This window comes from Tauraco erythrolophus, chromosome 12 (assembly GCF_009769465.1).
Source record: "Tauraco erythrolophus isolate bTauEry1 chromosome 12, bTauEry1.pri, whole genome shotgun sequence".
Lineage (NCBI taxonomy): Eukaryota > Metazoa > Chordata > Aves > Musophagiformes > Musophagidae > Tauraco > Tauraco erythrolophus.
In genome coordinates, this window is record NC_141476.1 from 16,319,170 (window position 1) to 16,346,930 (window position 27,761).

Here is a 27,761-nt window from a genome sequence, read left to right on the forward strand (position 1 = left end):
CCCGCCCCGCCCGTTTCCGTTCGCCGCTGCTCGAGCTCGGGCCTGTTGGAGCAAGGAAGCGGCGGGAGCGAGACCCAGCACAGGCCGCAGGTACTGGGAGGGGAGGGGAGGGGAGGGGACGGGGGGGGGTTCTGTCCGCCACCTGAGGGGGGGCGGCTCGCCGGCTTTTCCTCCCCCCCGTCTTCGCGACGCCGCCGTCGCTGCCGCCGCCGGGTGGGGCCCAGCCGCCCCCGCCGGGAGCCCGCGCCGCGGCCTGCGGGCGGGGGCGGACGGGCCGGCCGAGCCTCTCTCCGCCGCGTCCGGGCGGTATCGTGAGCACAAAAGGGGAGGGTGTGTGCGGCGGCCCGGCCACCCCTCCTGAGAGCCCCCAAGTTTCCGGGGCCGGTAACGGAGCCTTTTCCGGGCGGCGGGAGCGGGGGAGGGGCGGGCGGGCGGGCTGGGGCGCGGCCCCGGGGGCTCCCCCGGCCGGAGCCGCCCGCGCCTCGCCCGGCCCTCGGCGCCTGGGCCGCGGCAGGGTCCCCGCTCCCGCCAGCTCCGCCGTGGGCGGTGCGGAGGCGGCGCTCCCCCCTCCACCCCCCGCCGCGGGGTGTGACACGAGCGGGCACCGGGCGGTGGGGGTGACCCGGCTGACTGGCAGCTTGTTGTGGTGACGTCACCCGGGCGCGCGGGAGGCGCCGCCGCGCCGGGCCGCGGGGGTGAGCGAGGCCGCGCCCGGGAGCCCCCTGCGCGGGGCCGGGTCGCGGGGGTGGGCTCCCGGGGTTGGGGAGCGTTTAACCTCTCAGCCAGGGGGGAAGCGCCTGTCGGAGTGCGGGCGCAACTTTTAATTTCGCTTTTTCCCCCGTAGCCGAAGCCGGTGCAGCCTCACGGGCCGCGCGCAGGCAGGCGAGCGCGTAGCAAAGCGCTCGGTTTGGCGTGAAAACGAACCGTTACTGCCATCGGTTTCGTGTGGCACAGCAGCCTTACCTTGCACTGAAAACTGTCAGCTTAAAATCACACACTGCAGAGACCTTCTTGGCCAGGAAGCCCCTTTCTTCGGGGCAGGAGGAGCCTCAAGACTACTTCAGTTTTGTTTGGGTCTAAAAAAAATCCCCAAAAACTTATTATAGAGGTTTACAGAGTTAAAGTTATTACCGAGACTCGGGACAAAGTAGTATCCCCAGTGAAACGATGCCTTAACTACTTTGATATCCTTTTAAGTTTGTCTCTGCGAGGTGTCTGGAACGGGGCTTTGTTTGTTTTTAGTTGCTGCCTCATATCCAGCTTTTGTTTCTCTCTCGGTGCAGTTCACCTGTTTGTGGCAGGGAGCCCTTCACGAGCAGTGGTTCCCACCCGCTCTTTCTGTATTTGATGTAGAATTCGGAGAATACTGAATCCTGAAACTTCCTAGGGAATGTTGGGTGTGTTGCTTTTTTTCCCCCGCTAGAGCTTAGACTAGGTAACAATTCTTCTGTCTGTGTGATTTTTAAAACAGTGCGCTTCTTCTAAAAGCAAACTTTTATAATCCTCTTTTTATCTCAGAAATCTCAAAAATTAGTTTTACTTGTCTTAAATGTTGTTTGTGACTCAAAGTATTGGATTCTCCAATGGCTTTATTTGGGGATTTTTTTCAGTAGGGAAATACAAAGTCTTTCTCTCCCTGAAAAGATTGTTCATGAAAATATTTACTTTCTTTTGAGGGCTCTCACCCTAATGCACCTGTGTGCCCTCCTCCTGCCCTGTTCTGGACTTACCTAGGTCTCAAGCCACATGGCACTCGCATTTCTGTTTCAAATATGCAGACTGATTCTGGCTCTGATTTGGACCAAGGTTGCATGTTTAAAAAAGAAAAATTGCCATTAGCCTTATTTCATTTTAATTAGTTCACTGGGATGCTTAACAGCATGTTCAGCATAAATACTTGGCATAAATTAATTTTAATGGGTGATTTGTATCATTTAACACTAGAATACATGTTTGGGTTGTTTTTTTAAATAATTTCTCAAGACATAAATGCACCTTCACACAAGTGCAAAAGAAATTCAGTCAGAGAGCTAAGCCGAGCAACTCATGTTATCCCTCCTCGTTCACCAAACTCACGCTCTGGCCGAGTGCCACAACAATCAAGCGCCAGGGGCGGGGAGTTCTCCAAGCCAGGAATTGACAGTAAAAACATCCTAAATGATCTTAACTGCCACCAGGATGTAGGACTAGCGATGGCTCTTCAGATAAGCGAATTCCAAATAAAAACAATTTGATTGTTTGGAGAGGCTTAGGAATATCATCATCTTTCCTCGTTTTTTTTAATGGCAACTCTTGTTTTTCCTACTTTTTTCACTTCGTCTTTTTCTCTGAACGTATTTACATTGCCCCGAACCCTGTTGGCTCTTCTTTACACTGTTTCTGTGGTCACTCAGCCCTAGAAATTTCTGATCTTTACTACCACCTTCTTACTAGCCTATTGTATCTTCACATTCAGCCTCTCTGTAACATTTTATCCCCTGCTGCTGAGATGTCATTAGGTTCTTTCCAAGTCTCCGCTTAGACACCATCTTTTACGCTAAACTCTAATCTGGTCCATGCGTTATTCCACCTCCATTTAAACTCTGATGTACTGGTGTGTTGTCTTACCGCTTGTCTTCAAATGCAATTTCCTTAACGTGGAGGAAAAGTTTGATCGGTGAGTCTGAGGACGTTAGCATGTCGGTAAAGGCTAGCCAGCATGCCCTTTAAATCTTAAATTGATCCGTGATGAGTCTGTCCTAGTAAACGAGTGGTAAGGGCAAAACACCGTAATACAGAACAGCGCTGTGCAAAATAAATGCACCTAATGGCAGCTTACCTTCATTCCCGGGGATACAGCTGTGCCAGTGGGCACACCTGAGTGCACGGTGAAAATCCTCTGCTCCTTGGGTATCGGCGTGGTTCCTCTCTTGCCACACTAGACACTGTATAGATAGCTAGTAGCTAAGTGGAAAGAACTAGTTGCTTATTACTTTTGGGATTGTCTCAAAAACAAGCACAAATATCCCAAAAGACTGTCTTTGGTGCACTGGTTAGGTTACTGTTGCTGTAAGCCATTTTACACCACTGGTAGGTGCCCGGGTGCCTTCTGGCTTTGATGTGATCTCTGTAGTCGCCTCATTCTGAACTGAACAAAAGCTGTCAAAAGCATAATTGGAGTTGGTAGAGCAACTCTGATCTGTCCATCCTCTCTTCTGTCCCTTTCCTGTCTCCATGTTTTCACTTGGGAAGGGCATTTGAGACGGTAAAAGAACTAAGAGATCCCTAGATCACCTTTTAATTAAGATTATTTGCCATCCACTATTGCATACACACAACTAGCAGCTAGTCTTTCGTAAGTGAATCATCTAATTAAACTAATCGGAACAAGGTTCACTGTCTTCTCTGACCAGCCTTTGTGACCAAGGTCCCTAGTAGAAGGAACAGATGGAGAGTCACTAGTATACGAAGTAAAATTGGGCAGTGCACCCACAGTGAATATGAGGTCTTTTTTTTCGCAAGCTCTGACAGTTGTGGGGTGATTGTTTGTTTTTTTTAAATGTTTTTAATCAGAAATGGGGCAGAATTCAGTCTCTTTGCTCGGTTAATTAGCAGTGCTTTGCAGCAATAAATAGTCTTGTCTCACCTGACTGTGTACTGACAGAACCGTCACATTTGGAGCGGATCTCTAGTGTGGATGTGTACAAAGTGATTCCTCCTCCTCATCTTCAGAGTTTTAAGGAAGGTTGTCCTTGTGTCTGTCAGTGGTTTGAAAGAACTAGCAGCTGCCCAAATACCAGTTATCTCTGTTTGCATTCTTTGCTAATGTTTCATTTTTCTTATATTTTACACCTGGAGGCTCTTTGTTCTTCACCTTCTATCTGCTCTGTTGACATTGTGTGAGATGAGAAGGCCGTTTTACAGTAGGATCTTGGCTTGGTACTGACAAAGTGAATTGGCTCGTTTTTTGAACCTCACTCCAAAAGCTGTTTGGAAAGGCTGGGTTCCATGTAAACCACAGCAGAACTAGGCTTCTGCGCTTGAAATTGAAAATGTTGTTGGGAAGATTTTAAATTATACTGTGGAATGTTGACAGATGAGAATGAGCATGCAGTTTGGGATAAAGAAAGTATTAGAAATAAGAATACAGCCTTCAGAAAGTTCAAGTCATGAAGTTGACCAGAAAAGTAAATAAGAACATGAACTGTGGCGAGTCAAATGAAAAATATAAGGACCCGCCAGAAAGACTCTGAGCAACATCATACTACTAGTGAAAAAATAAAAAATTTCTTTTTCCGAGTACATCAGAAGCCAGAAAGTTGCTGGAGTCCAGAGGGCCAAGAGATGATGAAGAAGTGAAAGAAATATTTGATGATGAAGCCGTCAGTAAGAAGTCAAATGACTTATGTGCATTCCCGTTTACTGTGGAGGAATCCAAAGAGGTTCCTGTGCCAGAAATTCTCTTTATGGGGAACAGGACTCTTTGGAAGATCTGTCTCTGCTTGAAGTGTCAGCAAATAAGTTTTTTGGAGCAAAATTGTAAATATTGTTACAGAATGCCAAGACCAGATGGTGCTTGCCCAAGGGTTCCAAAGGAAACTTGGGGATGAAATGACCAAATTTTTAATTATACTATGTAACTTCTCACTTAATACCTTAAAGCCAGAGAAGTAGAAGATGGCTTACAAGGTAGTAGTTCTTAACGATAGTTTAGCAGGATATCACAGAGTTCAATGCCTTTTTAAAAAATAAATTCTAAAAAAAAAAAAAAAAAGTAAACGGATGGACTAACAGCTTATGGTGGGAGAAAGTCAACACGACTTTGCAAAAAAAGGAAACGGTGCTGCTTAAATCTAGTGGAGTTTTTGAATGACTTGACAAGCACAAGGAAAGGAATTTGGGATAAGGGAAGACTAGGGATCTGTGTTGCACCTGTGCTGTTCAACATACTCATAAATGATCTGTTTAGAGAGGTGTTGAGTAGTAAGGGAAGAAAAGACAAGAGCTGACTAGGAAGAATTGCAGCTCTGCCTTCTGACATCGAATTATAGGCAGTAAAATGTCAAATTAAACTTTTTCCAGATAAATATGAAGTTGGGGAAAATAAAAATCTATTTTTATGCACCGATGGGGTGAAAGATAATTATTGCCACTTAGGAGGAAGAGCTTGTAATAATTCAGTGAAAACGTGAGTTTAATGGGCAATAGTGATCATGTGAGGGGCACAATGATTACTGTGGTTTTGCGCAAAGGAAGATAGACTTTGAGGCACTGGAACAGGTTGCCCAGAGAAGTTGCGGATGCCCCATTCCTGGAAGCGTTCAAGGCCAGGTTGGATGAGGCTTTGGGCAACCTGGTGTAGTGGAGGGTGTCCCTGGCCCATGGCAGGGGGGTTGGAACTACATGATCTTTGAGGTCCCTTCCAACCCAAACCATTCTATGATACAGTGCAACTGGAAAAGCAAAGAGGAGTCTGAGAAGAGTGATCAGGGACAGGGAATGGTTTCATACAAGAAATGCTTAAAAAGGTTAGAACCCTTCAGCTTGGCAAAGATGTGACCGAGCACAGTCTGGTCTGGATCAAAACCGACGGTGCCTCTCCCACAGTCTGTACTGAGGCTGCAGAATGCGGTGCCACAAAGTGCTTTGAATGACAACGATTTACGTGGCTTTAGAATCAAAACAGATGAAATCACAGAAGAAAATGCTGTCAAATGGGCTGTTGAGCACAAAGAATAAAAAACCTGAGAATAACCCCAAGCTGGAAACTGAGCAAATACACTTGCAGAGGTATCAACATGTTTGCTCCTGTGTGTCAGGCAGGGTGCTGGACTTGATGGGTATTTGATCTGAACCGGTGCAAGACCAGATGTCTTGTGGTGGGAGTGGAGAAGGAACACAGGTGAGAGCATCAGCTATGGGTGCAGTAAGATGATGGTCTGGAAGAGTTAGTGTTGGTTTCTCTGTCCGTATGTGCTTCTGCTGCCAGGTCCAGGGCAGCAGTGGCAGCCTAAAGACAGAGCCATCTCCTGCAAGCAGAAACTGCCTTTTTCAGCATGTGGGTGCTCCGCATCCTCTTTGATGTGCTGGAGGTGTCTGGGAAAAGAGGATACCAAGAAAAAAACTGGCACAAATTAAAGCGTTTTGCAGATTGCACGAGTGGAAATCCACAGATCTACTATAATTACCTCAATATTAAGCCCTAATCTCATTTTGCGCAAAGTAATCTTGGGACTTGGTATTGCGTAAGAGAAGTGCTCTCGTAAGTCATCGTCCCTACATGTAACAAAGATCTAGTCAGTAGGGGCAAAGTAACAAGAATGTTAAGTGAGGGTGGAAGAACTGCAGCGGCAGCCACAGGTCTTGAGGACAAAATACCCTGTAGTCCCAGCTTTACCTTCAGCCTTGGGGAGGGACTCGTCATGGCATAATAAAGCAGGGGAGAGATACTGGAATTACTCTTCTTCCCTGAGTTCTGAAATGGTGTTACTTTACTAATTATATAGAAAGAGGGGGGCGAACTTTGCAGATAGTAGAGAACAAAGAAAACTTGTAGTAGACCAAAAGGACCTTGCTAAGTTTGGTGTTTGCAAAACAGGATGCATGGTGGCAATGTTAAGACAGAGTTTTGCTTGCACATGTTGCTGGTTTAGTTTCTAACAATTTTGGCTTAAACAAGCTTTAAAAAAGATGTGTCAGGAACCTCCTTTTGTGATATTTTTCCCCAATCAAGTGTTGAAAGCGAAATAAAAACCTGACTTGGAAAGGAAATGAAGGCATCTGTTTTCTTTGCACTTAAAAAACAATGCAAGAACGCCCTACAGATGAAATAGGAGGAAAGTAGAAACCGAAAGTAGAAAATACAAAGCAGCTCAAAAGTATGAAAAGTAACTGGGAGAAAAAGGGAGCTCAAAGGGAAACCTATGACTAAGAAATTATGGATCTAAAAAGGTGAAATGTGGAAGAAACTACGAAGCCTTGCTATGTGCCCTGCCGGGAGGCCTGCCTGCCTCTGCTCCGAACCTGGCTCATCCCGTGTGCCCTTGTCCTTGTTTTGAAGACTGACTGCTCAGGCCCCAACTTTTCTCAACGCTGCTTAGGATCTTAGAGAAGTGTCTGTAGTTGTTTTCTTCCCTGATTGCATCTCTTCCAGATTGTCCTTTTTCCAGTTCTGCCATAGTTGTTCTTCATGTGGACGCTGTTCTATAGTTTAATCGTCCGTGCTGTCCTGCTCTGAGTCATTTCCAGTTTCTTTACAGCCTTTTTACAAGGGTAGGATCACAACTGCACACAGTCAGAAGATGCGGGTGTGCTTGTGGATTCCTACATAAGCTTAATGATTTCTGGTTTCTTCATTTTTTCCTAGTTCATAATACTGGAATTTTTAATTATTTTTTTAGCTCTTCAGAGTGTTGAGCTTGTATTTGAAAGGAATTAACTATATAACCCTAAAACACTGCCCTTGAGTAGCAGTGATCAGCTCCCAGTCCATCATTTCATATTGGAAGTTGGATCTGTTTTTTACCTTGTGTATCACTTTGCATTTATTTATTTCAAATTTTATTGCTTAGAGACAGAGTCTGTTAAGGTTCTGAAATTCATCGCAGAAGGCCTTGCCTTTATTACCAGAACATCTTGGCATCAGCCTTAAATTTTGTTGTATTTTTCCTTGCTTTTTCAGGTCATTTAAGAATGTCGAGCTGTGCAGGTTACACTGGTGGTGTTCTGTGAGAGCTGAGCTTTTCTTTCTGTCTGGTTTCCTATCTTTTGCCAGTTACTTATCTGTACACAGGGAACTTCCCTGTAACCAGGTATTTTTATTATCTTTTTAAATAATAAAAGCAAAAAACTTGAATGGTATTGCATTCCTAATGTGACCAGATTTGGTAATTGACACCTCTGTTTTCATATATATCTCAGCTCTGAAGATCTCTGACCTGAGAATGGAGGAGTTTTATGTAATTCTTTTTTCCAGAAAGCTCTTTACATACTGCAGCAGTTTAAGGAGTTTGAAAGAATGCTAATATGCAGTAATAATAAAGAGAAGTAGGACAACCTTAATGATTATAATCCCATCAGACTAAGACATCAATCCGAGGTACAATAATGGAATAAGTAACACAGCATTCAGGAAAGAATTAAGGCAATGTCACTCAACCTGGACTGGGGGAAATAGAAACAATTAGTGTTAATTGTTTTAGTTTGGTTCTTAAGTACAGGTGTTCATCTTAGCCTTCAGTTAGCACTTGACAGTAATTGCACGTCATTTTCGGTGAGAAGCTAAGCCGATTCAAAATCAATATCGTTCATATTAAATTTAGTAGAGAGAGGACAGCTCTAAAAGGCAAGTGGAGACTCAAGTGAATCTGTGTCTAGTAAGAACATGAAGGAGTTAGCTCTTGGGCTGTTATTTCTTACCAATCACCTGGAAGAAACACAAAATACCAGTATGAGGAAATTTGCAGAAGCCAAATAAAGAGGAAGTGACAAATAAAACCTCATCACTAACGCAGAAAATGTAACTAACTGCTGGAGCAAGAAGCATGATTGGAGATTCTCTGTTATCACCTATTGAAAGTCGAGATAGTCTACACTTGAGTGCAAGGAGTGAAACTGGGGAGTGTGCTGGGGAATGACCAAGCTGCAGCTTGTTTGCACTTGAAATGCAGCTCAGGGTGTGGTTCCATGAGACGGTGTGGATGGATATAACAGCACACCTTGTCAAAACCGGAGCGTCTCTCTGGGCTCCAGCTCCTGGGGCCTGTGTTGCAGCAGCCCTGGTGTCTTTGGAGCTACGATGGACGATGTGAGATGGGAAGGTACAAGGTGCTGCGTCGCTGGGCTTCCAAGGGCCATCCTGGCTGAAGCACTTCACCATGACACCTCCACCACTTTGTTATTCCATCTGCTAGGAGCAGCCAGGTGATAGATCAGCCAGTTGCTACGGTCAAAGGTGTAAAGGAAAAAAACAACAAACAACTCTATGCTAGGATGCTTCAGTCTGGAAGGTCTGTTGTGTGAGCAGCAGAAAGAGGGTGAGTGAGGTAAACTGTTTGCTCTCTTTCCATTTTGGAGTTAGGAGGCAACAAAAGAAACTAATAGGGATAATCTTGAATTTGAAGGAAGTGGCTTTACACACAATGTGTAATTAAGCTGTGGGAGCTCCCTCCAACAGGATGTTGTGAGTGCTTGAAGTTTACATGGTTTCAAAGGGAGTCTGGACAAGCTCATGGAAGAGAAATCTGTTTGAGGTTACCAAATTCATGGGAACCACATCTGACCCAGGAAAATCCTGAGCTGAAAATGGTTGGAGGCTGAAGAGCATGGAGAGGGAAGTTTCTCATTCCTTTTTCCTCTTCTGCTTTCCTGTAGGAATCCACTCCTAAGCTGATCCTGAATGCCAGGTGCCAAGGTGGAGAGACCTAAGTCCCAAGTCAATATACCCATTTTATATGTGTGTAAACCTGTAGTAAAGGATGGTCTGTGAATCTCTAGATGTAGAAAATGTAAGTTTAGCTGCAGGAACAAGTTGATCCCCTGGTCAGCATCCATGCTGGAACCGCTTGCGGGACACAGCACTGGGTGTAGAGGGTTGCACGGGTCATGGCTTGGATGTTTTAACAAAAGATAGTTTGTGTGTCCCTGAGAGTGTTTGATCGTGCTGGGGCATCGTTCTTGCAAAGCACGGGCAGGTGGGCTGTACAGGGCAGGAGAGCAAAGCAAAATGTTTTGCTCTTTCCTGTGGTGGTTAGAGATCAAGAAAATTGATCAGAATCCAAAGCGATTTCCTTCTCTGAGAGTCAGATGGATTGTATGTTGTCATACAGGGTTTATCCTGAAGAGGAAAGCAAGGGCAAAGGCTGTAATTTGATAGAATGAATCCAGCTTTGAGACTTCACATGATATCTCAGCTTAGACGTAATATGTCCGCATGACACACAGCATGGATCTAGTACTGACTGCCGATTCAGGTTTCCTTAAAATCTTCTGGCAGGCTTTATGCTGGATGAGGTATCTCCTGCCCTGTCGCCGCCATCGTAGAGGCAGCATAAACAGCATACTGTGTGCTTAACGGAAAAGCATTGTACGCCCATGCCTATTAAACACCAATTTTGTACTTTTGGGTGGCTCTTTATGACTGTACAAAATTCATCAGTCATTAAGGGCTGGCCAGGGCTGGCATGGAACCAACGTTGTTAAGACCTAATGCAGTTAAGCTGACACTGCTCCCAGTTCTGGTGATGTGGTACAAAGAGGCTTGAGCTGGTTATTTGTGGAGTTAGCTGAGACCTGGCGAGGTTAGTTAGCTGGGGTTGTAACTCAGCTATCCTGCTCCCAATTTAAAGCTGGCTCTGGAAACGTACAGCTATGTTTGCAAAGCACTCTTCCCAAACTAGTAAAACTTGCCAGGCTTGAGCATGGTTAACAGACAGTCTGAGTAAACTGCTTGCAGAAAGCTGAAGGCTCTGCTCACCCTGTCCGAGGACCTTCCTGGAGGACCTATGTCCAGTATTTCAATCCCATTGGATACTATGCTGACCTTCCATGTCATTTTTTCGATTGTACTTCGGTCTTTTAATAGAAAATCTCTGTTTCACTGTGGATTACGTTTAATACGTGATGTCAGTAGCCTGCCCTGTGCTTTGCCAGCTTTGGGACTTTTTTCAAGTGTTAAATTTCATATGCAACCATCCAAAAACCACCAGCAGATATCTTTTTCTTACCAACTACTCCCACATAGTGCCGTAGTTGGAAATAGGTCTGTTTGGCAGTACTGTCAAAATACTCTCTGTGCTGGATGCTGTAGGGAATATAAATATAGTTGTTTCCCAAAGGCCTTGTTGGCAACACTTTAAATAATGTGGCATATCAGTTTATGAATGCAAGTGTCCACAGGCAAATTTGCACAGAATTAAGTAAATTTCAGTTATTGATATAAGCTGTGTTTGACAGTCTCTTTTATAGTGGTGACTGCTTTCATGTTTTCAGTGTTTGTATTCCAATGGCTTGTAATTGAACTGTGTTTCTACCCCATTAATACTTGATTTCAAGCTGTACGTGGTACCAAATGAGCATGATCACTCTGAGCATGGGATTTGTCTGGCTTTACTTTCGGTGCAGCTGAACAGATGAGTTCTATTCTGGATGCCTTCAGAAATAAAGGCAATAAATAAGTGGTCACTTGCAGCACGTTTTGGTGTATGTAGTTCTTCCAGGATCTTTTAGGAAACCTGTGGCAGAAGCACAGGTTGTATCTAAGTCCTTTATGTGATTGAATCATCCTTTTTTTTTTTCTTTTTTATTTTTTTCTTACTCTTATCGCAGTCCCGTGGCTGTTTGCTACCCATTTTGCAACTTCTGTAAGAGGTGAAATGGGGTCATAGTTTCCTTTACTTCACAACTGTTGCTATTTAAGAGCATGGCCCATCCTGTATGGGTTATGTGGAAAAAAAAATAGCTTGATAGTACACATAGGCTTATGTATGGTGAAAGGAGCTGGTTTAAGGTAACATGAATAACATTTCAACAGCAAACTGCAATGTTTCTGACGTTTGTTTATACATACTTTCACTAATGAAAAACATAGTGGAGAAAACAAGTTGCAAAATGTATAGTTGCTGATGTTTTCCACTAGGACTTCAATGGAGGAGAATGCTGAGACACTTGCCTCCTGTTGGCAATTATACAGCTGGGAGATATGGGAATCCTGAATTCTGCTCTAGAGGAGAGTGGATTTGAGCAGTTACATCCTTCTGCCATCCTCCTCCTGGCCTGTTTGCCAGCCCCCTCCCCATTCTCTGCCCATGGTCTTTGGACCGTTTCCCTCACACAAATGCTCCGTATTCAATCTGTTTCTTCACTGTCTGTGTACAGCGACCCTAAAAGCAGACCTATTTGCTTTTGGGCTGATCTGCTTTCTGCTTCAAACTGTTTTGGTGGTTCTCAGTTTTGATGCCAGACCTTGCTAAGCAGCCAGAAGAAAACTGTGGGAAAAGCCTGCTCATCCATGTACTCTTCATCACTGGAGTCTTTGGGGAAAATCATTCCTCCTCTCCCTCAAACTTGAACAAAAATGAGTAAATTTTAAGAGTAAATTCAGGTCCTGGTTCAGAGGCAGTTCTCCCCTGTGGTAGGTAGAGGGCAGGGCTTGACTGGTCGGGATGGGGGATGCTCGAGTAGGGTTTCATCTTCTGGTCCCTCATCCTTGCTCTTGTTCCTCCTGCTGGCCCAGGGCAGGGCTGACTGAGTGAAGGGGAAATGAAGCAAGTCAGAAGAGTGCCAGGCTGTAATTTGCTCAGTACCAAACTGAGTGCACCAAAGTTCTGAGTGTGGAGGAATCGACAGCAGAGCAGTCTTTACAAGATTTCAAAACCTTTGCTTTGTAACATTTTGGTTTTAAGGACTTCAGCAAGATTAGGTGGGAAAGAATTTAAAGGATGTTTCCCCTTCAGCATCAGGAACATCATTAATGGTGCTGCTGAACTGCTTCTGCTGAGTTCTTGCTGGCATATGCAGTAACCCAGATATTTTTTGACAAAACAATGTGTTATACAAGGGATCTACCTATATGACATAGCAGGCAATATAAAGTTAGTGGTAGTTGATTGATAATTGAAATTAAATCTAGTGAGGATACATATGTGATGGTAAGGGGGTGTTTTTTCCACCTTATTACTTTCTCCAGGATGAGATCCAGAGGAAGACAGCAAACCTGATGTGTTTGTTACCGGCTTATCCAACTTCAGAATGTCAACAGTGTGTCCACAGTCCTCACTTGTACTGTGTAGCCTTGGGATTTGCAGGAGAACAGGCACTGGAAATGTTGCTCCTTGGAAAAATAAATAGCACACTGAAGAGAAGAGGCAAATTCCATTGCAGTAAACAATAATACCTGAGGGGAAATACATTTAAAACGTGAAAAAGATATTTTTCCTATTTTTTCATTCTTCTTGAGTATTTGCTAGATTCTCTTAACAAGCAGGGCTTTATGCTACATGAGTCTTGGAGCATCACTGCACTTAGAAATAGCAGCTTCATGTAACAAGGATATTAGTGTGGCAACTCTCAGCAAACAGGAGCTCCTTGTGTTGTAACCTCCTGTGATGTTAGCGGGATTGAGTAAACGATGTCTAAAGCTCTTGTAATACCTGCGAAAAGCACTGGCCAAGGTTGAGGAAATGTCATGACTGCATCTCTTCCATTCAGATGAGTCGCTTGAGTCATGTTATGAGAGTTTCCACTTTGAATCCAGCAGACTACGTGGTTTTAAGGATTGTATAAATGCAAAGGTGGCAGGAGTGCTTCATTTAAGAGTAGGAAACATTGCAGACCTGTTGTGCTGCAGAAGATGGAACAGATTCCCTAGAAGATCACTGCAGCCATTCTGTTACGCTAATTGGGACAAGAATATTTCTTGCTCAGTGTTCTGTGTGCATTGTCAGTGATGCTGTTCCAGTAGCTTTCTGGATTTATTGGTCTCTCCCTGCTCTGTGCATTGCGTAAAAGGATGAATGTGTAATACTTATGTTCAGTTACGGTGAGGCAGTGGTAGCTTGGATTTGGTCTGTCATATCCTCTTAGGTACTTCGTATAGGTTTTTTTTACCTGTAAATGTAGACACACACTCCCTGGTGACAGGCTGTACTGCAGCAAATACTAACTTGCATGTTAACATAAGTGCCGTACATCTTAAATGAAAGGTTTTGGCCAGAAAAGTGCTTTTTTATTCCTGTCAAAACTTACTGCTAGCCCAAATTTGATATGTTTCCAGGCTTCAGAATACTTGATTAAGAAAACCAGAGTGTGTCAAAATGCAGCAGAAATACCTGACTGGTGGGAATGCTGTTAGTGTTGTCCTTGTGATGTGCACCACTAAGATGTAGCTCCATTCTAAGCAATCAGGTTTTTTCTCTGTTGTGCTAGGGAGATGTTTCCTTTCTGAGTATTTGCCAAACCTGAAATCCCTTATAGCTACCCACTGGATAGGAATGTTCGTGGGGTTTTTTTTAAATGAAAAATAATTAGCTAGAAGATGCTCATCTCTATTCTGAATCCTCTAAATTAGGAAATTATTGTTGTAAATATGCTTAATGCATGGGTTATGGGATGCTGTTGCCATGTCCAGCTATCTGCTAAAATTTGAAGAACAAACATGGGGGTTTTGGACATGTAGCACCACTAGAACAATTTCCACGTGCATGGAGACCTTCAGCTATACAGACAAGATGAACCTGTCATGAGAAGAAAGCTGGGTGCAGGCCCAATAGCAGTGTTGAATTGAAGTGAATTACATTGTTCTGGCAGCGAGTAAGGGTTCAACCTCACCAGTAGAGAAGAAACTTCAAGTACCAGAAAGCTGTGAAGTTTATGACCACTAATGTCAGGAAAAAACAAGCGGTTGTGATGTTTGGTGACTTCCTTCCAAGGTTGATGGCGGGGTTTATCCAGTGATCAGACCTGACATACTGAGCCATCCCTGTATGCCCAGCATTTATAATCTGAGCTGTTTCTGAAAATTTGCTGAGGTCCATAAACAAACTAGCCTCAGCCTGTGCTGCGTGGCCGGGGGAGCACTTGAGAAGAGCAACTCCTAGGGCTTTGGAGGCAAGGGAAAGGCTCAAGGATGTAAGTGGTCTTTGCATTCTGAATTTAATTTTATACAACACGTTTGTTCCAAGAACATTACGCAGAGCGAATTCTTCTGTCGTAATGCTCTGGAAAGTAAAACTAAAGTAAAAAAGATGAGGGTGCCATAGGTCACTGAGAAAAGATAAGGTGGTTGAGGCTTTTTGTGAGCATCATGGCAGGATCCCATTGAAGTTGGTGATGAGGGAGTTTTAATTACCTAAGTGTTCAGTGTACTAGATGGGAGGGACTGTTAGCAGGTTTGAGATGACCTGGTGACTGTCCTGCACGTAAGAATGTGAGCAAGGCAGGGTCTTAAGGAGTGGATCCTAAGGAGTGGGAAGGAAGTGGTTGAGCATACGTTGCTGAAGGGCACCTTGGTTGACAGAGTGGTCTTCCACATCGGGTCCAAATAATGTCAAAAGATCTCGGGAGAGATAGGGCAGTGAGAGTTCCATGATAGGCTTTTCTTAGAAAAGAGGTAATTGGTTTTTTGGGTTTGTTTGTTTTGGGTTTTTTTATAGAATTGCAGTTTTCTTGTATACCTTAGGCATAAGTATGTAGAAGGTCAAAGCATAAAATGAGATTGAACTGGCAGGGAACGCTTACCAAAAAAAATCTAGAGTGACGGAAGTATTTAGAGGAAGATAAAGGAAGAGTTGATCTGCTAATCCACAGAAAAAGACAGTTATCCATAGATGATGCCAAAAAGGTCACCTACCCTAGGTGCTATTGCAGGTTAACACAGGTGATCAAGGGCCAGAGCTCCAGCCGCTAGCATAGGAAGTAGGATACTGAGGACGGACAGGTTATCGCATTCCGTCATCCACCTAATTTGTCTCCAGTGTGGTTTCGTCAGTGACCTAGATAATTATCTGGGAATGATGATTATGATTACTAAACTTGCTTCTGAGAACGGCTATGATTAAGCTGGAGGACAGAACTAGAGCACAGAGGTAGAATAAAACGTAAGTCAGAGGAAGGATAAATAAAAGCGTGACAGTAGAACATTTGGCTGTGTGAGTAGAGCAACTTACTATGTAGCAGTTCTAATGAAAAAGACCTGGGAGTTGTCAACAATTAAAAGCTGAATGTATCAGCAGCATTGTCTTCTGGGGAGGAAAGGAGAAAAAACCAAACAAACAAACATACACTTCCAGTATGGTGTTTAAGCAACAGCAGTATATCCTGGAAGATCAATAAAATAGTCCTTCAGCTCTAGTTAATGTCAGTAAAGCCCTAGGTGAAATACTGGATTCAGCTTTTGGGCTCTGTGCTTTGGTAAATTTGTGCCAACTGGACCGTGCCCAGAAGGGAGCCACAGGAAAGTCTAGGAAATATGGTTTAGAGAGAAGGCTTGAATAAACTGGAATCGTTTTGCCTGAAGAGAAGACTAAATGAAGGCATGTATTCTCAACTGCACTAGGGAAAGGGAATAATCCATTCTCCTATGCCCATGACACATAGGATCAACAGTAGCGGGCTTACATTACATCAAAGAAGGTTGAGGATACACATTGGGGGAAATTTTCTCATAGTAAATATTGTGGAGTAAACAACTTTAGAGGTTTTGTAGGACTCAGCATTACAGTTTTTAAGGGCAGATGAGACAAAGCTAGCAGTAGGTAGAACTTGTAAGTCGTTGATCTTGACTTGGTACAGAGGAGAGATGATTTCCAGTTCTGTAAAAATCAAATATTACCACTGCTAGAAAGTATTCAAAACCATCTAAAACCACTGAAAGAAAACCTTTTTAAAGCTCGGATCATTTTAAACCTTCCACAAATGTAAAAATAACCCCAAAACCCTAAGGTAAATAACTTGAATGTGTGTACATATATATTCATGAGGTGAAAGAAGCTTGTTTTGGGGATAGATTTGGATTACTTGAGCTGTGTCTGGCAAAGCTGTGCTCTACAAGTCCTTGAGCCCTTGCTGCTTGATAGGCTGAAATGGTCTTTCTCTGTTTGCACCTGGAGCAGAAGTACAGAATCTGTAATACTCACTGCTTCTTCGCCACTTAATAGTACTAAAGGTTGCTTTTAGATGGTTAGTTTTACTTTTTTATTTAATTCCATATGGCAAGAGAAGAGGCGGAAAGGAGACAACATTTTTGCTATGTCTTTTAATTCTCTCCTGTGCTTCCTTAAGCCCTTCTTCCCTCGCCAGCAGCCCTAGTCATCCTCACAGAGCTTTGTACTGGGATTGTCACGGTAAAAGTTAACTCACAAGGGTGCTCCCTCTGTGCTATTTTGGTCATGCAATGGTAGGTACTAGGGTGGCGTTGCTGTTTGCTCCATTTCCAGGAAGCTTCATGGGATGACTAAGCGGCTTGCCTTGGAGTGCCTTCATATTATGGAGAAGAAAGTAGTTACGAGTCTGTCCTTATTCCAGTCCCTTGTAGCTGAGTCCCTCCCTAAATCTCTGGCTTGTGTGTGTAGAGAAAAGAAAGAATAGAGCAGGCACATACATACAGTGCTTCCCAAAGTCCTCTCTCAGCCTCAGAGTACTTTTACTACGGGGATTTTCTAAGGCAGATGCGGCTTCTGCATTCTTTAACTCACACAAGAAGCTTCTTCCATATACTTGCCCAATGTCCTTTAGGCCTGTATAAATTTCTTGTGTCCACAACATCCTCTTGTTCAGGTTCCCAAGCCTCATTGCCTTCTGGTGGGCTTGAACCCTCTTCTACTATCTTTGTATCTCTCTCCTCACATTTGTTTGTGGGAAGCAATGATGAACAATCAGTCCCTATCCATACTATTTGGGCCACTTGTAACTGCATAGAAATTTGCCACATCCAACACAATCATCTCTTTCAGTCCCACCCTGACTCTAGGCTTTTACTAAACCTATTCAAGCTTTCAGAATGTCTTTGAGGCCAAAGTAGCACGTGAGCGAGCCACGGATTTGTAGGGTGGTCGTGTCATTGTTCTGTTCCCTTCCTAGCAGTTCCTGCCATTTCATTTTGTTCTTTTTGACTGCTACCAAGCTTCTGTTTCCGGGAGCTTAATACTTGACCCTAGATCTTGCTCATGAGGTGTAATCAACAGCTTGGAGCCCCATGTCTTACATTTGAAATTTGGACAATTTTTCTCCTTTTGTGTGTAATTAGATATATATTTACAGTGAACTATCTGGAATAACTTCATTATTAACTTCATTAACAAACTGTCAGCTCACTGTTCACACTGGTTTCTGTGTTGCCAATATCAATACATTGAACAGCAGAGATCTGTGTGGAGCACCACGGTGGTGTCTCTCTTCCCCTTTACTTAATGTAAGCTGGTCGCAGGCAAAATAACCTGATAACAGCGATGTCCAGGAAAGCAGGCTGAGGAGAGTGGGACACAAGCTTCCAAAATCCTTTGCAGCGTGGTGGCTGTAATTCAAGGAGCAGGCTGGTTACCTCAAGATCCTTCTGTTGGTGCTCTGACGTGGCAGCGGAGCGCTCCTCGGTCCAGCTGACTTCCACACAGCTTCTGGCACTTTGTAGTTCAGACAGCTCAGCGTGACAAGAAAACATTACTGTCCTGAAACTGCAGCATCTCTTATTCAGTTAGCTAAAAGACACTTCTCAGAAGGTGCTCTAGGACAGCGCTGCCTCCTCGCTGTCTCTGGACATTGCTGTCTCAACCTTTAGAATAAATGGTAAAGAAATGCTAAACCAGGCTGGTCTCCTCTCCTTTCGCTTATTTTTGCACCCAGTGACTCACCAGTGTATTGACAAATCCTGGGGAATGTTTTTCTCAAAAGGATGGGAATTTGAACTCATGTGGTTCCACATACCTGTCTGTGTCTCTGATGGACGTGTAGACCCGATTTAAAAGTTCTTATTAATTGGAAGCTTAGTGGTTGTTAATTATTAGCATCACAGTTAAAAGCTGCAGCAGAAGAATTAATAAGTCGTTGTTTTGTTTTTCAGCTATGGCAGCCATTCGAAAAAAGCTGGTTATAGTGGGTGATGGTGCCTGTGGAAAGACCTGTCTGCTGATTGTGTTTAGCAAAGACCAGTTCCCTGAAGTGTATGTTCCCACCGTCTTTGAAAATTATGTAGCAGATATCGAAGTGGATGGAAAGCAGGTATGTGTATGCTTCCATAACAGTCAAAATGAACGCGCATTTATTCAGAATAGCATGGGGATTTCTACACTTCTTTAATAAGTGGTTAGTACACATGCTTAGTGCTCATATAAATATATCTTTAAATATTAAGCACGTTCTTGTGGAAAAAATACTGGCCTTGCTAGAACCTGCTCATATCCAATGTCTGCTTAACAACTTATTTCTAATCTTATATGTTGAGATTCTAAAATAATACGGTTATTCCAAGCAAAATGTTGCAATAGGTGGGAGGGGATGGAGCGATTCAAAGATGTGCCTACGTGCTGGGGACACTGGGCCACTAGCCTCTGGAATTGCGTAGTGGAGTCCTTGTTTTGCTAGGGATCTGGTACTGTGATTAACAAAGACGAGTTCTGGAGAGAGTCTCTTTTCATACTCACTCCTGGCAACAGGATCCTCTTCAGAAGAGATGACTGACAGGCTTCAAAGGGATTTGATTTTTATAGTGTACACCAGCATCATCTGTCCTGCTTGTCTGAGCTAATGCAATTCTTAGCAGCCAAGTGTACCCACAGCTCACTGAGCTTCATTTTCAGTCTGTACTTCAGTAAATTCATCATTAAAATATTTCATTTTAGTATTAAAAATTTTGAAAGTCAGTTTTCAATCTGTGTGACCTCTAAGTCCTTTTGTTTGCCGGACAAGCAAACATGTCAGACACCTGCTCCAAGAGGCAGTTTTCAGAAGGCTGCTCTCGAAACATCGGATGGGTTGCCTTCTGCATTTGTGTCACGCAAGGTAGTGTGTGATGTGTAAAATTGTCACTTTCTGGGATACTCCAGAAGCACACAAAGCAGAAACTTTGCACCTTGAATGCTGAGCTATTTTCAAACCCTTTTAGGCAGCCATGGCACATGTCTGTTTTGTTACCATAACCACACAGAGCTGACCTCAGTGCCATGGGTCCTCATGTCAAGCATGTTTTTGATGCTGACAGCGCTGAGCTTCCCTGCCCTAAAGAGAGCTTTTCTCTCCCCACTGATATGAATGGGTAAAACAAAATTTACTCTTAGGCTAATACTAGAACATGTTTTCCCTCCAGGTGACAGTTTCTGCAGTTTCTATGTTGTATCTTAGACTCTAAGGACTATTGTTTAAATATGTATGATACCAATTTCTCTCTCTTATCACCTAGTCAAACTTCCTCATTGCCTTCTGCCTGAATCTCTGCATCTCTGAACAGGTTGAACAGAGAGTTGTGCCCTATCGGCTGTGTGCTGCTGGTATCTAAATAAAAATTGCATGAGCAGCTTGAGCGGTGTGTTTTCTGTTGTGGAAATGTCAGCTGAATTCTTTGTAACTAAATTAAGTACTTTATCTAAGCACTTTGTCTTCGGAAAACTGAAAAGTTTGTAGGAGAGCAGTGCTTAAGACTGTTCTGTTTGACGGCCGCTTACATCTGTCTTCCTAGAAAAGGAATTTCTACCAGAGATGTTCAGAAACCATGTGAAGACAAAACAGCAGTGGTACAAGATGCGGTTTTTTAGGTAGAGCAAAGGAGCTGATTTCAGTGTCATGTGAGGGAACTCTCAGCAGACATCTCTAAAAAATACGAACGTTTGCCACAAAATCCACATTTACAAATACAAATGCAGAGGTGACTCTGAGAGGAGTATTTCTGACTGAAATACCGAATAATTTTTTTCTATATGCCTGCAACTAAGGCTTTGTGTTTTCACAATTTAACCAGACATTTGCATTGCATGTTCAAGCTCGCATTGGGGTTCCAGTTCTGCCCATCTATCTTTATCTGAGCTGCTGTGGACTTTTTTCCTGGAATTTTCGAATGTGAGAGCTTAAACAAGAAGGAACTCACTCCGTTGCAAAGGCAGATGCATCAGAGAATCTCAAGCAAGAGTATACCTGAAGAGCTTGATTCTAGTTTTTAACCTAGTTTAAACATTGGCTATTCCTTCTACAGTTTTAAACAATCCTATTGAGATGTTCTTTCCTAGATCCACTGTAAGTAGAAATATTGAGAACAGGAGCTACTCTACTCAGTTCTTAGTAACAAGAAGCTTTGCACACAAATTGGCTTTATTTCAAAGCAAATTACAAATTTGCAAAGTAAATTTCTGCTGTGATGGAGTTTTAATGATTTTGTGCACAAGTAAATACAATCTTGACATTTCTTAGTCACTACAGGTTCCAGCCATAAAGGAATTTAAGATGTGAATAATCCTAAAAGCGTATACTTATAGAGTCCACTTTCACTGAAAACTGGTATTTCTGGAATGCTTATCAGAGAGATTCCCAGCCCTTTGGAGACAATTCCCTTCAATCCTTGTGTCTTGCTTTTCTGCTGGTAGCTTTTATGTCCTTTCAGAGAATTGACACTAGTTATGGATATAAACAAAAGTCTCATAAGGTGCAATATATTGAATTTTGGAGTTATGGAACATAAAATTTCTAGTAGTTCTCCTGTCAAAGTGGTTTGTTTTGTAGTCTCCTCCTTCTGAGTGGTGTAAACGGAAATATTTTATCCACTTCTCTTGGGTTACTAGCTTCTGAATCGTTCCCTGGTGATCGGACTAACTGCCTTGATCTTTCCTCTGCAGGTCGAGTTGGCTTTGTGGGACACAGCAGGACAAGAAGACTATGATCGACTTAGACCGCTTTCTTATCCAGATACTGATGTTATACTTATGTGTTTTTCAATTGATAGTCCCGATAGTTTAGGTAAGTAGATCACTAATTGAATGGGACCTACGTCTCTGTGTTGCTGTATTCCCCTTGGAAATCGTGCTGTAAAATACATTCTTATGTGCTGTAATGATTGAGAGCATTTCTAGTTTCAAAATTCTTACTGGTTTCAATGTATAGTTTTCAGACATTAAGATCTTAAAGGAAACTCTATTCTTCAACAATGCTGAGTGGCATTTTGTAAGCCTCAGCAGCATGCTGTGTTTACCCAGGGCTCTGCTGCATAATTTGAGCAACACTTAGCAGGGAGGCAGGTCCCTGGCCCGGATCAGCAGCGTTGTCTGGTGGGCCAAGGCAGCATGTTGGTGTGCTGTCTCTTGAGAGGTGCTGCTGTGGTGACCCGGAGCAAGCAGGAAGGCTGTAGCTGCACTCTGCTGTGTCCGGGCGCCCTGCGGGTACATAAGGTGTCCACTGAGCAGCATGGCCCATGCAAGGTTTTATTTTATTTTACTTTTTTTTAATTTCTCCTTGGAAATTGCAGATTCTTATATACTCAAGACCATGATACATCCAGGGAAATAGAGTAACTTCTTTTCTATGTAAATGGGAAAGCAAGCTTTCACTAGCTTTTTCATCGCTTTCACCACCTTCACCGCCTCCTTTTATTCAAGAGAGATGGACGTGAAACACTCTGAGTTGTTAATCTCAAATAGGCTGAGGGTTTTTTTGCTCTCTGCTTGGTGGCTGAAAAATGTGAGCTAGAACCACACTGGAGTGGCGCTTGCCCTGAAAGAGAGGGGCTCTCACACTGGTGGAAATGATCAGAGACTGGAGGTTTACACTCTCCTAGTCTGCTTTCCAGTGACTGACATCTGCTTGTGATGGAGAACAGAGAAGAAGAGTTGCCTGATTTATGATTTCTGAGCTCCAAAAACATACGTTTCGAGAATCTGTGTACTAGATACACACCTCTTCTGTGTGGAGTTCAAGACTGAAATCTTCACTGATTGATTTATAAATCTGATGTCTAGATATCAAAGTATTTGATCTTACAAAGATGTTTTTGAAGAGGGTAAGGAGCAGGCGATAGAGATACTCTCATTTCTAAGACTCAATGTCTCTGGAACTTTGATTTCTGTCCCTTTAAAATAGTTATTACTCCATCCGTCCAGTGTAGTCTCCTAGACAAATACATCATGGTAGCACTTTCTTAAACAACTGAATTTCGGTAAAAGTTCCCTTGTCTACTTTTCACAGTGAGATTTATTCACTAGTGGCTATTTGTGAAGTTTCTTATTAGAATGCAAATAATGTTAAGGTAGATCTTTAGGCACGTCGATTCTGTTTGTGTGTGACCAGCTGTGCTCTGACAAGAACCCGCTGTACATTGACTGACTGGTACTTGTTTGTAACTGATCAAAATTATGTCCATGCATTAGGCAGCTCTTAGCCAGGAAAAGCGAGAGACCCCACTCCTTTGTCTGTTAATGACAGGTGTAAAATTATTTAAATATGATATTATCATAAATGGGATACCAGTTCTCTCTTAAATGTGCTAAACCACTGAATCCTTTGGAGATTTCTACTGCCAGAGTGATCATGATTGCAGTAAGCTGTTCTTAGAGAGGTTTTTTTTACTACACCTCTGATCTATCTTATGGATGAACCCTGCCTACTAGAGTTATGTCCCAGGAAAAAACAAGAATGAGACAAAAAGGATCCAGGAAGCACAGGAATGCAGTTAATGGAAGCATTAGTCCTGAACACAGCTACCACAATGGTTGAAAAATGCCACTCCTGCCACAGTTCACAGATGGTTTGAGTAAATGAGCAAACAAAATATTCCCTAAGATGTTACGGTGGCGTTACAGTCTGACTGGGGTAATGCTTGAGAGCTGCTCAGTCTCATTTCTCGCCTTGCCTCCAAAGAGTAGCACCCATTGAAGGGCAGGTAGGTGTGAAAGTGTCTTTTTAGAAAAATCAGTGCCAGCTTGACATCTGGGAAATCCTCATCTCTCTCTTGGTCACTTCCACCTAATCCTGTGTTTAGAGGCGTCTTCCATTGTGTTAGTCTCTCTCCAAAACAATTTGAGGTTTAGTTGGCAGCGGAGCTGTGGTCGTGCCTGGTGTGGCTGTAAACAGCTATGCACGAGGTTTGAGCTGTGCTCGCTGCTCTGCACGTGCTGCTTCCCTGGCAGCTGGGAGCTAACTGACCGGCCGCCCTGGAACAAGATGGGTTCCTGAGCAGTGGAGGCAGAGGGTCAGGTCTCATCTTGGCTGTTTTTCCCTCCCCCTCCTCCCCTCCTGCTCACCAGTATCAGGGCGTCTGTGTCCCTGGGAGCGGTGCAGGGAGCAGTGAACTGCCAGACGGCTCTTCAGGTGTGCAGCGTCCAGAGGGCAGCACCCCCTGAGCACTCCAGGTGCAGCTGCAGAATTGCTGTGCTGGCTGTAGCGCAAAAACTGGCTTCAAAATGCTTGTCTAAGTTGTTCTTTCAAGCGAGAAAACAATGCCATAATCATTAATGTCTCTTCAAAAGCTGAATGGAATTTCACGAAGATAAAAAGAGGTTTTGTAGCCTGCAGGTACATCCACTGGTGAATCTCAGATGTCTGAGAGCTTCTGAAAGCAAAGCCGAATGTTTGGGGCTGTTCAACACTTCCTGCTCTACAGAATTTATCAAGGTTTTGCTTTCAGAAGCCCTCAGGTCTTCCATTTGCAGCTCAGTTTAAGAAAAAAAAAGTAATGTAGGGAAGTTATGTTAGAAGGGAAGAGTTTCTTGTATATGAGCTCAAATTCATTTGCTGCAGATAGGGAGAAATGGAAAATCTGCAAATGACTTACACAAAGTCTCTGTTTCTGTGCATCTGAAATTAGTGTATAGAATAACATTTCTTGTTATTGGTTGGTTGATGATGCTTTATAAAAGGGAGAAGTCATGTAAAAACTTACGCTACAGGATTGTGCCCATTTTTAGCTTCTGGAGATAAATAAAATGTTTCTCTTGAAGCAAAATATTCCATAACTTCCCACTTCAGAATTCTGCATGCTGTTCTTCAAAGTACCTTATGCCAACCCTTGTCAAGGAGCTACTGAGAGATGTAGAGAAGGCAGGAGGTTAGGTGTCCTTCAGCCTTAAAGTTACCATAGACAGGCTTGTCTTTTTTGGCAATACTGGAACAGCTCTACATGCCTCCCAAATTAAGAGTAGGAAAAGGCATCAGTGTGGATTAACAAGCTAAAACCACTCAGGCAGCAGGTAAAAACTTTAAATAAAACTCTCCTCAGAAGTGGGTTTTAGTACTGTCATACTTCTGTTTTCTTTTTTTTTTTTTCTTTTTAGAAAACATCCCAGAGAAGTGGACCCCAGAGGTGAAGCATTTCTGCCCCAACGTGCCTATCATCTTGGTAGGAAACAAGAAGGACCTGAGGAACGACGAGCACACAAGACGAGAGCTGGCCAAAATGAAGCAGGCAGGTTCCTTTCTGATAGTCTTACAATAAAGGAAGAAAACGGGTAGTGGTTGTAGCAGAGCATTAAATAGGCGTCCGCAGCTTTGAGTTGAGTGTTTCTTTTTTCATATTTGGAGAGTTAGTTTCTAGAAAAAGCATTCTCAACAATGAAAATGGCTATATTGAGTTACTAACAGTCAGCTGCTCTCCATGCTGGAGAGCTGGATCCCTGAGGTAGAAAGGAATTAATCAGGAGACATCAACACATCAAGTGCATGCAAAACACTCTTTGTTTTGTATGTTCAGGATGTAAAAGGTAACAGCTCTGTTGGTAGGTGTTTGAGGTGACAACCACCGGCGCTGTAGCTCCTTCCTGAGCCTACCACTAGGTTTCATTTTCAGATTGAGTCTGAAACCCCCAGCTTGGGAATGGGACTGCAGATATTCTGCTCTGTCCTGGAAATTTTGCTCCTGTTGCATAATGTGTGTTTTTATACAAAGACTGAGGCATTAATTTTGGGATTTGTTCATAGGCTTTTGTTAGAGTTGTGGCAGAGAGTTGCATAAATGTTTCCTCAGAAATAAGCAATCATTTGCTCAAGTTTCAAAGAGTCTTGCAGCCTTCAAGCTCAGACGTGTTAGAAAACTGATCGTGTCCTCAAGCATTGGCACAGTGTGCAAACATACACCCTGTCTGTGTAATCCAGGCTGAGGTGCATGCCGCATCTTGAGAAAATAAGCCAATTTTATTGTAAGTCTGCCTTTATTATTTAAAGGATTGCTCTCAGAAGAGCAATTTATTAACTAACCACTTAATTATGCACGTTTAATCCAGAAATTCCCTTGCATTGGTTGGGAAGCTGGCTGGAAAAGGGAAGATGACAGGTGTGTGTCGGTGTGGCTTTGGATTGTTCTCACCTGTTGCTTCTGTGCCCTTGCAGGAGCCTGTCAAACCCGAAGAAGGAAGAGATATGGCAAACCGCATTGGTGCATTTGGGTATATGGAGTGTTCGGCAAAGACCAAAGACGGTGTGAGGGAGGTTTTTGAAATGGCCACTAGAGCTGCTTTGCAAGCCCGGCGTGGCAAGAAAAAGTCCGGGTGCCTTCTCTTATAAAGTGTGGCCAGAAGAAGATGGCCAAAGCAGCACCCTGCACTTGAGTAATTTTGAAGTGCTGTTTATTAATCTTAGTGTATGATTACTGGCCTTTTTCATTATCTATAATTTACTTAAGAGATTTAAAAATCGAGTCATCTTGCTACCAGTATTTAGAAGCCAACCATGATTTTTATAACAATCTGCATCAAATTCATCTGTGCACCCAAGGTTAACCTCAACATTCCTCTAACAAACCTTTTCTGCACTCACAGGATATGCCAGGCACTAATTGAAGACAATTCTCTATCTTCTTTCTTCTCTCTAGAAAGAGAAAAAGCTGTCAACACAGAGGATTGGTCTGTAACTACTTTATAACTAACGTCCTATGCTAATTGAGTACAACAGTTACATGGCTGTTTGTGGAACGGAGTGTAGCTTCAGTACTATCACATTTAGGAAGATCTGGTTTTCATGGCTCAGCGGTGCAAAACATTAGTTTGAAAATGTGATCACTCTGAAATGACCAAGTCCCATTCAGCTAAGGAAAAGTGAGGGTTCTGTGGTTTCATGTTAGTTACCTTTTAGTTACTGTGTAATTAGTGCCAGTTTAAATGTATGTTACCAAAAATAAATCTATTTACCCCAGCTTAGATGTAGTATTTTTTGTATAATTGGATTTCCTAATACTGTTACTTGTAACCTCTGCGTTAAGGTGTTCTGGGTTTTTTAAGAAACTGTATTTGAAAATAAAGTCCGATGGAAAGCAGCTGATCCTCTTCCCCCGTTCATTTGTAAGAGTCTGACCCATTTGAATGATTTGAGTGGTCTGCACACCCAGGAGGAGTTTTTTCCATGACGTGCCGTAGGGATGAGAAAAGACAGCCTGCTCACACTCAAAGCTTCTGAACTGTTCAGTTGCCTTAAGTTCATTGCTGGACCCAGTTTCAAAACTAAAAAAAAAAAAGAAAAAAAAAAGAAACTTTTTGTGTAAGTTTGGTTACCATGTAGTGATCAGACTCCTAACCTGTGAACTTCTTGCTGTTCTGCAGCCAACTAAACTCTTTCTGTATTTTCATTTTTCCAACAACTAATAGAATAAAGGCAGTTTTCTAAGCTCCCTGTATCCTGGTGTCTGTATTCCTCACTCTGGGTTTTTGGCCCAGCGTCTGACAGCCTGAATCAGAAACACCATTTTTGATACAGCTGTGATAGGATTCGCTGAGCCGTTGCGAGTGCTTTAATACTTTTTTTGTTTCCCAGCAAGCGATACCCATCCGCTGCTCGCGGCGGCTTCCGGACGCTGCAGCAGAGCGGAGGTGGAATCCCTCGCCCTGCCTGGCCCCCGCAGTGCGCGGCAAAGCTTCCCAGGAGCTGCTTTTGATACTCGGACTAGATGAGAGCGCATCAGTGGGGCTGAATTTGTCGGCATGGGAATAGACGAGCATGAGGAGGCTGTGTCGGAGGGGGTGCAGGAGAAGACAGCAGTGTTGCTGTAGAAGCACGCGGTGGTAGGCACCACACTGGTCTGCGCTGGAGCACGTGTGAGATGTTGCGCGTGGCAGTGCCTTTGCCATGCCGCTTTCACGAGGGGTGCCTTCAAGCGCTGCAGCGAGTGATGGGCTCGAGGTACGGGCATTTGTGCCACACCCACGCTGGAGAGCAGACTGTGCTTCTGGGTGAGAAGCGCTACGGAGCAGCAGAGTGCATCTGCACGCTCGTACTGGTATTTAGAGCAGCTGCTGTTGAGCTGAGAGCCTCTGCCTGCGGGGCTGGGCAGGAGGGAGTCCAGTTGCTGGTGACAATCTGTGTGACCGAGCACCTAGCTGCACCTGAGTTATGTC

At 43.5% G+C, this 27,761-nt stretch overlaps 1 protein-coding gene across 2 annotated transcripts; it reads left to right on the plus strand.

Annotated features, from left to right (window-relative positions):
• RHOA (ras homolog family member A) lies at nt 1–27,043 on the plus strand. Of its 2 annotated transcripts, none has more exons than XM_086619154.1 (5): nt 1–90; nt 18,530–18,687; nt 21,288–21,408; nt 24,714–24,844; nt 25,765–27,043. In XM_086619154.1, the coding sequence occupies exons 2-5, from the start codon at nt 18,532–18,534 to the stop codon at nt 25,936–25,938; spliced, it is 582 nt and encodes a 193-aa protein (XP_086475280.1). In that variant the 5' UTR covers nt 1–90; nt 18,530–18,531; the 3' UTR covers nt 25,939–27,043. The 2 variants fall into 2 exon arrangements, with proteins under 2 accessions (XP_086475280.1, XP_086475279.1); XM_086619153.1 differs by lacking the exon at nt 1–90 and adding an exon at nt 11,932–12,052.
• The last annotated feature ends 718 nt before the right edge of the window (nt 27,044–27,761 follow it).